This window comes from Carlito syrichta, unplaced genomic scaffold, assembly GCF_000164805.1.
Source record: "Carlito syrichta isolate Samal-C Ts95f unplaced genomic scaffold, Tarsius_syrichta-2.0.1 Scaffold314870, whole genome shotgun sequence".
In the NCBI taxonomy this organism is placed as follows: domain Eukaryota; kingdom Metazoa; phylum Chordata; class Mammalia; order Primates; family Tarsiidae; genus Carlito; species Carlito syrichta.
The window spans coordinates 152,830-163,980 of NW_007258966.1; the positions used below are offsets into that span (position 1 = coordinate 152,830).

The following is an 11,151-nucleotide window of genomic DNA, read 5'->3' on the forward strand; positions in this document are numbered from 1 at the left end:
CTTATGTAGTTAATCTGGCTTTGTTCAATTCTGAAGCTGCACTGGGTGTTGGGGCTGTACTTTTTGCAGTTTTGAGATATAATTGAAGGTGAACTGTAATTCAGAAACTATCTGCAGATCCTAGTATCCACGGACAGGTTTGTGGGCCCCCTGGAACCCACTTCTCACCACCTTACAATCTGTCCATGCAGTGGGAGTATATGTTTGCCCCCTGAAAGAAAAATGAGGCAAGAAAAAGGAAAAGAATGGAAAAAGGAAGGAGGAAGATGAGAGGGAGGTGAAGAAAGAGAAGAGGAAGAGGGAGAACAGACAGGTGTACCAACTAACAAATGAACAGAGAAACAAAGAGAAAAAATTTTTTAAAACATACAAACACACAAACCAACACCCCCCATTGTTGTACTCTCCCTCAAAAACACCTGTACACAAACAGGCAGTCTAAAAACAAAACAGAAGCAAAGCAAGTATAAAAACATAGTCAAAATAGAAAGAGAGAAGAGGAAAAATAACTAAAAAAAAAAAAAAAAAAAACCAAGCAAAACAAACAAACAAAAACTTGCTCTGAGGTCGTTTCTGTAACTTTAACTTCCTTTCAGCTCTAGTCTCCAGCCCCTCCCCTCTGCTCTCAGTGTGGGCTGATAGGATTGCTCTCAGTGTGGGATAGATGCCCCACAGACTATTGTGGGAGGAGGATGGATCAGATCCAGACTCACCCTACTCACTATTGCTACTGTCAAGTCTCCCACTCAGATCTGACATGTCTGTGCCTATTCCATCATGAGGGAGGGGCATCTGTCTCTCAGAGTTTGATGAGGAGATAACCTCTAGGTCCCATGTTGGAGGCTGGGTGGAGCTGGGTGGGGCAATGCAGGTCTCTGCCTGGTACTGGGACAGAGAAAATGGTGCTGGTCGGCATTTCCTCACTGGTGGTGGGGCTCCCTTACAGCACTCCATGACCTGCTTTCTCCACAGATCGTGGGGCTCCTGCCACTCTGCTTTCACAGGGAATGGTGTGGGCTGGGTGCCATGTGGTGAGGATCAGCTGCCTTCCACTACCTTTTCTCAGGAGAGTTCCAAGAACATCAGATGATCCTGTGCACTGTGGGCCCCAATCTCAGGGGATGACGGATTGCAGTCACCTCTGAAAGAGATCCCTGGGTACATGAACCCGAGTCTCCCCTCAGATGGACCTTCAGTCACCCACTGGCCCACACCCATTCATGCAGAAAATCTTTATGGACACTTGCTTTCGGAGAGACTCTCACAGTCTGACCCATTCAGTTGCCATCTTGCCAAAAATCTCTACAAATCTTATTGTTAGTAATTTCTTATGCATTCCATTGTGGTCAGAGAATTTACACTGATATTTTCAATCTTTTGGTCTTTAGAGAGTTTCATTTTGTGGCCCATCATATAGCCTTTTTTGGTGAAAATTTTATGTGCCCTTGAAAAAATTAGGTTCTCTAGTCATTGAATATAGAGTTCTTTATATGTCAATAACGTCTAGGTTGTTAATAGTGAAATTCAAATCATCTATTCATTTACTGATTTTTTTTCTAAGACTATCAATGACTGATAAAGGAGTGTCAGAATATACAACTATGATTATGAATTTGTCTATTTCTATCTTTAATTTTATCAGTTTCATCTTCACATATTTTGAAGCTCTGTTGTTATAATTTGAACAGTCCTATGTGTTAAATAAATTAAGGGAGGAAAAAAGATAAGGTATTTTTATATTTACTCACATGTACACCATTTCTAGTGCTTTTCTTTCCTTTCTATAAATCTATACTTCCATCTAGTGACACTTCTTTTTAGCCTGAATAAATTTATTTGTATTTCTTTTAAAGTGCAGGCATGGTGAAGCATTATTTTTAATTATCAGAACATTATTAAATTTGCCATTATTTTTAAAATATATTTTCACTGTATATAATAATTGTGCTTGTAGATGTTTTCAACTCCTTAATGATGTTTATACATTGCTGTACATTATTCAATCTTTCTAATGAGAAGTCTCTCATCATTCATATCATTGTTCCACTGCATACAATATGAATTTTTCTCTAGCTTCTTTCAAGAATTTCTTTTAACCTCTGTTTTCTTAGTAGTTTATGATGAACTTAGGTGTAGTTTTCTTTGTTTTTATCTTGCTTGAAATTTGCTGAGCTTCTTATATCTGTAAATTTATATTTTTCACCAAGTGTGGTAAGATTTTTGCCATTATTACTGCTCCATTAAGCATTTTTCTTTTTGCTTCCCTGTTCATTCTCACTTGCTCTTATGGAACTCCATTTACATTTGTACTAAACCATTTGATACTGTTACACAGGCCACTGAGGCCCTATTTATGTTTTCCTCTGTGCTCTTCAGATTAGATTATTTCTTCTGATTTATCTTTAATATCACTGACCATTTCTTCTGTTGTCTCCATTCTGCTGTTTATGTCATCTGGTGAATTTTTTTTCTCATATTTTACTTTTCAAATCTAAATTTTCCTTTTTTAAAAATATAGTTTCCAGTGCTCTTGTGATTTTTTAATCTGTTCACACATTATGAGTAGATTTTCCTTTAAACCAACAAATATATTTTTCTTAAATAATTTAAATCATCATCTATATATTCTAATATCTGTGTCATATCAGAGTTGGTTTTCATTGATTGGTCTTTTTCATGACTATGGATCACTTTTACATGGTAAGTTTTAATTGCATACTGGACATTGTATGTAATACGTAGAAATTCTGAATTATTTTATCTTCCTCTGAAGAGTATGAATTAAACTTTTATTTTAAGAAATGCAGTAGTTAACTCAGCCTAACACCAGCTTAAAACTCAGTTTTCCCTTCAATACACAGTAGTTAAATTTATCCTCAGTTATTGCAACCTTCCTGCTATTCCTTTTTGCTGGGTTATATGACTCTTTCCCTGTACATATACAGCTCAGGATTTAACCAAGAATTTGGGTAGTCTTCAAGCAAATGCTTGAGCTCTTTCCTCTGTGTCTCCCCACATACCAGTATACCTTCCCTCACTTTTCAGTCATTTTAATACCTTCAATTTTGTCCACTGACTTATCAAGCCAGTAAGACCATGACTTTTCACCATGACTTTAGCCATCCTTTGCTGTGCAGACTGACAGGTGTACCCAGAACAAAAGCCACATCAGTACAAATATACCCAGTGTACTTCCTTTCTTTCAAGGGCAGAATCTGCTCATCTTTCTTTCTTTGGTCACTTTTTTGTGCTTGTCAAATACCTATTATAGTTTGTCAATAGTGTTTAATTTTTATCTTAAGAAGAGTTAATTTGATAAACATCATTCCAATATTATCTGAAATTAATATTATCTGCTTGGTGTTTCTGCCACTACAGAAAGTACCCTTAATATTACCAAACTAATGTTACTCAAATAAGTATTTTGTAGAAGAGCATTCAATTAATATTAATAGTGTTTTGTGTGGGGAAAACTGGATTACATAGTCAAATAGGGCTTGGAAACATAGCATTATAAAACCAACAAATAGGTTTCTTTGCTCCAAGACTTTTACATATCTCTAACAAGTTAATGTACTTTCTTTATCTCTAAATGAAATATTGTCCCAAACTTCTTCATACATAATTAGCAACATTCATTCAAAAATATTTACTGAATCCCAAAGAGTGGAGACTAGAGTGCAATACCCTGTTTTCTATTGCAACAGTGTTCAGGCTATAATTCAATGTCTTTTTAAAATTTTCTAATTTTGATGTGAGTTACTGACTCATAGGGGTTAAGCTTATGCTATTTACTCTTCACCAATACTTACTTTTTAATCATAATAACTATATAATAGGAGGTGCTATTGTTGCAAAAGTAATATTAAAAATAGATTTATCTATTATCAACGTACATGGACTAGATAAAACTCATGAAACTGCTTAGCATGGTATCCGGCACAGATTGGTAGCTTGAAAAATGTTTAGTTTCCTTTTTAAGTGTTTTTCTCTTCTTTGTGTATTAAGTCAGTGACTTCAACAACATTGATCAGAGTTTGGCAAATTAGCTCTCAGGCCAAATGCAGGCAGAGGCTTATTTTCTATGGTCCAAGAGAATGCTTTTTTAGTCACTTTTACAGGTCTGTTTGAAAAAGGAGGTAAGACTATGTGACAGGACCTAAAATGTTTACTATATGACTTTTTACAGAAAATGTTTGCCTCTCCCTAAGACATAATCTAATCCTTATGAACACTATAAATTAAGCAATATAATAGCATTCATTTTGTGTAGTTAAATGCTGAAATAGAAGTCGTGAATTTAATATATATACATATATATAATATACTCCAGAGGAAGATAAAATTATTTTTATATATAATTTATATAAATATATAATTTATATATATATAAATCTATATATATATAGAGAGAGAGATTTCAAAAGCCAATCTCAGATCTTACCTTTTCCCCTTTTATACCACTACAGTCACACTTTGATCCTGGAGAACACCCATAGCAAGCCTGTAAGGAAGAGAAAAGGGAAAATAATTAAATATGAACCTGAAAATCAGATTCTGACTTATAGATGAACTGATTTCAACAATCCCAACTTGTAGAATAAATACCAGAAAAATATCTGAAAATAATATATACCAAATTGTGAATAACATTCACCTCTGAAGAAGTTTTCACCCTTTATTATATTCATTTCTGTTTTAACCTTTCAAAATGAGCAAATGTAATTTTTATAATTTAAAGTGAAAAATAGCTTTCAAAAAAGATGTTAACTGGGCTTGGTGGCTCAGCCTGTAATCCCGTGCTTTGGGAGGTTGAGGTGAGTGGACTGCCTGAGCCGGAGGGTTCGAGATCCGCCTGGGCAACATGACGAGACCTCATCTCTACAATAAATCCAAAAATTAGTCGGGGTGGTAGCGCGCGCCTGTAGTACCAGCTACTTGGAAGGCTGAGGCGGAAGGATCGCTGGAGCCCAGCAGGTCGAGGCTGCGGTGACCAGGAGCGGCCTCTGCAGTCCAGAGTGAGAGTCCAACTCAAAAAAAAAAAAAAAAAAAAGATGTTAAGATGAAAAAGAAATTCATTATAACATCTCTGTAATATGATTTGCCACTTGTCCAAGTTCTTAGGGACTCCTTTTTTCTTCCTAACATCACTTTTAAGAAATTACCTCTCAATCTATATTACAATGACCTTGGCAACTAGCCAAGGATGCCTAACACTTGAAGTCACTTGCGTCTCTGCATTCACAAGAAATCATGGAACATAAAATATATAACATAATCGTTTACCACCTTTCTTCTTTGCTCCTGCTTCCTCATCACTAATAATAGCTCAGTCTCTATTAGCTCCAAGCTTTATCACAAATGCAGCTCCCATGGCCTACATGTTCTAAATAGCTAGCCACTATACAAGTCCCATTCACTCATATTAGAGATTGAGATCCTGAAGACAAAAAAAATCCTCCTTTAAAATAAGAACCTATAGAGGATTTAAAAAAGACAGTAGTAGATGATTTCTGACATCCAGAACTATCCTTTACTCTTAGAGAACTAACTGCTTTTAAAAAAATTACCTTAATATATGTAGATAGCTTAATATATGTAGATAGCTCAGTATTTATGTACAAGAATGTGCCCTGCTTTTCATCAAATAGATAACAAACCGATTTATGGAAAACTTTATATGACATAAATACAAAATAATGTTCATTAATGCTCAACCTTGAGAGCCTTAGACTTAAAAAATACCTTAGCCTCCTGCTCAATATTCCACACTTTCCTTTAGTCACTACACGATTACATTTTTCTTTCTATTTTTTTTTTTTTTTTTTTTTTTGAGTTGGAGTCTCACTCCGTCGCCCAGACTGGAGTGCAGTGGCCGCTCCCGGACACCGCAGCCTCAAGTTTTGACCTTATTCTTCTAGTCAGAACTCCAAGTCAACTCAGTTGCAACTAGAAGCCTCTCTCATGCTGAAATCTCTTTTCCTTATTATAATAATAAACAACGGCTTGATGTTGGAGGAATCTCTCATACTACAAGAGGTTATTCCAGTAAAAGATGGCTTCTGACACTGAAAAATGACAGTCTATTAAGCACCCATTATTTATTATTATTCATAGATGACTAAGTTATACATTCTGATTTTAATATTATATGGTAACTACATTACAAATTAAATAGGCTTATTCAGACTTATTCATCAAACATGAACTAATTAGAGGTCAGAAATTTTGCTAGGCAAAATTATAAATAAGTCACAGCTCCCTCCAACATATGTAACTAATTTATCAAATACTTATCGATCACCTATTATGTGCCAGCCACTATGTTATGTTAGTGCAGGTAGAGTTATAAAGACATCTTGCTATCTAATGGAAGGGTTCTAAGGAACCCATATACCAAAAAAATTACATGACAATATGCCACAAACATAAATTAATTTAAAAAAATAATATCTTTGTGCAAACATAAATTTTGGATTGCAAACTATAGAATTTACAAAATTTAGAAGATACTGATTCACAAAAAGATACTGATTCATAAGTTCAAAGATCATGTCAATGGTCATAATCTCTGAATTACAGTGAGTTGAGTATGCATACTGTCAACACTAATAAGTTAATGGAATCTCCTAATATAATTTATAAACAAACAAAACATTAAATACTCTTGTATGTCATTTTACAAGTAATTTTGCACATTTTTCTTAAAAAATAGTAATTTCATCTTTTTATACTTCTATATTATGTAGTTATACTTTAGTGATATTATTCCTTAAAAATTTGGGAGTTATAACTAAATTTGTTTAAATTCAATTTAAAAAATTAAGTTATATTCTATTTATTCCACCTGGGTTGTGAGACTGACTCTCATACTCCCGGATTAAAACAAAACAAAACAGAACAGGCTATTGTAAGTACATACAGCAACCACTAGATGCCACTTGCTATACAGTTATTACAGTGGAAGTAGCCCCAATTTGACATCTGGTTAATGGAACAACTTGTTTTTACCAACACCTATTAATATTGATTAGGTGCATAATAACCACAAGCACAATATTAGGTCTATGACTTATACAAAAATGTGTAGATATGAGTGCTGCCTTTAAGAAACGTCCAATCTAGTTTTTTTTTTTCCTTTAAAGAAACTAGGCACAAACAAATGAAAATTAAGTTAAAATTCAATTGAATAATGATATAGCAGACAATGCTAATAGAAAGAACTCTAAAATACAAGAAATATGTCACGAATTCACTTCAATGCTTGACTCATTAGGAAACCATGGACAAGTCATTCCCATATTCTAGGACTGTTTCCTCACTTGCAAAATGATGTAGACAATATTATCTCCTCGGGTAGTTTACAGCTTTCACAGTCTATGATTCTGCAGGATTCACCAAGTAAAAATGAGTGGAATAGTCAATAACTGTTATCAAAGTTAAGAAAGAAAGCTCCCTTGAGTCTGGGAGTATTAATAAAAGCTTTGAAGAAATGGTGAATACCTGGACTTCAAATTCAAAAGATAGGCAGAAAGATACATAGAGGAAAAATGACCATGTTAAGAACTAAGATTGAAATACAAAATTGGCTGGGGCACAGAGTCAGGTAAAATGAACGTTAAGTACTTCAGTCTAAAAGGCTTTCTAAATCTATATGAAAAATCGTGTAGTAGGAGATATGGCCCCCAAAAAACACCTTTACAAAATTGTGGAAAAAATTATTTAATTCTTTAAAGTTACTAAAGATTGTTAAAGCAAGAGAATGATGGAACTATTGTAATATTTTAAATTTTTACCGTAAGAGAAAGTAATAATGTAAAAGGCAAAGAAAATTTTGTGTTTTCACACAGAAAAACATATCATAAAACTACGATTATTAAAATAATACAGTATTTCTCAAAGAATAGTTCAGAGAACCCAAATAGAAAGGCCCCAAATAGACACACACACACACACACACACACACACACACACACACACACAATCACTATATGATAAAAGTTAGCATGTCAGATGTGAAAATAATGGATTGTTCACTATATGGTGCTAGGATAAATACAGAAGATAATAAATTTCAATCACAGACTATTATAAGGAAAATGCCAGATATTAGACTTAAAAGTGCAAGTAAAAACAAGCTGTGCATGTATTAGGGTTACTTATTTGCCAAACTTATAGGATATGCAGTTTTTGTTTTATAATTTCTTTACACTAAAGAAGTACAATTCTACTCCCAGAGAACTGGAAGAAAAGATATCTTGGTGCTTAACAAACAGGTACAGGAAAGAAGATCCTTGAAAAACTAACCACAACCTGGCCCTCACATCAATTTGCAATATAAGTTGTCATTGCCTGAGTGGGCTAGTGACCTCAAACTGAGAATTTGGTTAGCGTGGACTCTGATTACATTAACCTCCTACAGGCTGGGCAGAGATTCATACAAGTTCTATGTAGAAGAACATAGCATCATAGTAAACTTCAAAGAATTCCAATACATAATTTTTGAGAGGAACATGAAATATCCCATTCAGAAATTATTAAACATACAAGAAAACAAAATACCTCAAGCAAAAACCAAAGAAATCATCTGACAGCAGAAGCTACTTAGGAAAAAATTCATATACTGGCATTATTAGGCACAACATTTATAATAATTATCTTTATAATTATGAAATAAATGCTTGATAACTTGGAAATAATACAAGAAGCTGGCATTTGTAAAAGTGGTATAGCTAAATTGAAGTAAACATAAATTCTAGAAGTAAAAGCTATAATAATTGAAGTTTAAAACTCAATGGATAGGCTTCACAATAGACTACCACTGAAGAGAGACATGGTGAAGTTAATAGACATGGCAAAGATAAGAAGAAATTATATATGACATGGCATATGGATAAAATATGGAAAACATGAAATAATGATTCAGAGAAATGGAAGAAAAAATAAGGAAGAATAACATACAGGTAATTGAAACTCTAGAAGAAGAAGTGAGAGAGGGAATGGGGTATAAACAATACCTAAGAGACAACAACTAAAATTTCTCAAGAAAAAAAATTATACGGATATTTTCAAGAAGTACAACAGATGCAATGGAAGAAAAATAAAACCTGAAACTAGGTGCAAAAGAGCATAACTTTAGAACATAAAAGTAAAGAAAAAACTATAAAAGCAACAGAAAAGACAAGAGAAATCGCCTTCAAGGGAGTGAAAATTATAGATTAATTCTAAAAGGCAATAATGAAAGTCAGAAGACTGTGGAATGCCATATTTAATATGATAAGAGAAAACTGCCGGGGGACACCCCTTATCAACAAGGGTGCCTGAATGATGCATATTTGCATACCTAGCCCTTAACTGTACCCCACAATTTTAAAATTTAAAAATATGCTAAAAAAAAAGAAAACTGCCAACCTATACTTTTGTTATTCATGTAAATGTATGTGGTACATGAGAAATTATGTTACCTGTATATAATGTGTAGTGATTAAGTTAGAGTATTTAAGGTGTTTATCACTTGAGTACAATATGTTTTTGTTAAGTATAATCACCCCACTCTGCTATTAAATATTGAATTTATATGTTTTGTTTTGCTGTATGTTTATAGCCTTTAACTCACTTCTCTTTATCTTCCCTTTCCCAATCTCACTTTTTCCATTCTGTTTTCTTTCCACTCTCTACCTCCATATTATCAAACTTTTTAGCTCCCACGTATATGAGAACATGCAATATTTGTCTATTTGTGTCTAGCTAATTTCTCTTAAGATAATAACCTCCCATTCCATTCATGTTGCTACAAGTGACAGCATTTCATTCGACTTCATGGCTGAATAGTATTCCATCCATTGTGTATATATATATATATATATATACACCATATTTTATTTATCCATTCATTCACTGATGAACACTTTAGTTGATTCTATGTCTTTGCTATTGTGAAAACTGCTGTAATAAATATCTTGGTTCAAGTATTCCTTTGATGTATTGATTTATTTTCCTTTGGATAGATACCCAGTAACAGTATTGCTAGATTGCATTGTAATTGTACTTTTAATATTTGAGGAATCTCCAATACCGATTGCCATTGTGGCTGTAAAAGTTAACATTCCCAATAGTCTATAGGAGTCCCCTTTTTTCCACATCCTTGGCGACATCTGTTATTTGTTGGATTTTTAATAATAGTCATTCTGACGGGGTAAGATGATATCTCATTGTGGTTTTGACTTGCATTTGTCTGATGATTAATGATATCGAGCATTTCTCATATACCTGTTGGTCATTTGTACCTCTTCTTTTGAGAAATGTCTATTCAGATCTTTTGCCCTGCTTTTTAATGGGATTATTTGTTTATTTTCCTGTTGAGTAGTTTAAGCTCCTTGTGTATTCTGAATATTAGTCCCTTTTAGACAAGTAGTTTGCAAACATTTTATCCCATTAAACAGGGTGTCTCTTCACATTTTTTACTTTTTCCTTAGCTGTGCAGAAGTATTTTAGTGTAGTATAGTCCCACTTATCTGTTTCTGTTGTCTGTGCTTGAGGTCTTAGTCATAAACTATTCACCTAGACCGAAGTCCAAGAGAGTTTTTCCAAGGTTTTCTTCTAGTAGTTTTATAGTCCTGGATCTTATGTTTAAATATGTAATCCATCTTGAATTGACTTGCATATGGTGAGAAATAGGGGTCCAATTTCATTCTTCTGCATATGGCTATCCAATTTTTACAGTACCATTTATTGAAGAGAATGTCCTTTCCCCAATGTAAGTTTCTGTTGGCTTGGTTGCAGATTAGTTTGTTGTAAATACTTGGGTGATCCCTCTACAAACACTGGAGTTATTTTTTGGAGGGCGGGTCCCTAGTAGTACAGGCTTCCTTTCTCTAGTTAAGTGTTCTAGGAACCTGTACGCATCACTGTACCAACAAGCACTGTTGTGAGAGGCTGTGTTCGGCTTCAGTGATTTTTTTTTCTTTCAACGTGTTTGCCCATTTCGTGAGGAGTATAAGTGCACCTGCCCACACTGTGCTTAGCGACTTTTTTTGTCTGTTTGTTTCCCCAGATGAAAAAAGTCCTCAAAGGGAATCGTTTTGCCATGTGGAAGAGGTGAAACAAAATAACACAAGGGAGGGATTGGCAGTGGCAGGACACTGCGGGGGT

The 11,151-nt window shown here is 34.2% G+C and overlaps 1 protein-coding gene across 1 annotated transcript in view; it reads right to left on the reverse strand.

The window, feature by feature from the left end:
- COL4A5 (collagen type IV alpha 5 chain) overlaps positions 1-11,151 on the reverse strand; it is a gene marked incomplete at its 3' end in the record, with an annotated part of 248,542 nt that overhangs the window by 151,593 nt on the left and 85,798 nt on the right. The window contains exon 2 of the mRNA XM_008072191.2: positions 4,445-4,504. Within this exon, the coding sequence (XP_008070382.1) occupies positions 4,445-4,504 (60 nt within the window). The remainder of the gene's footprint in view (positions 1-4,444; positions 4,505-11,151) is intronic.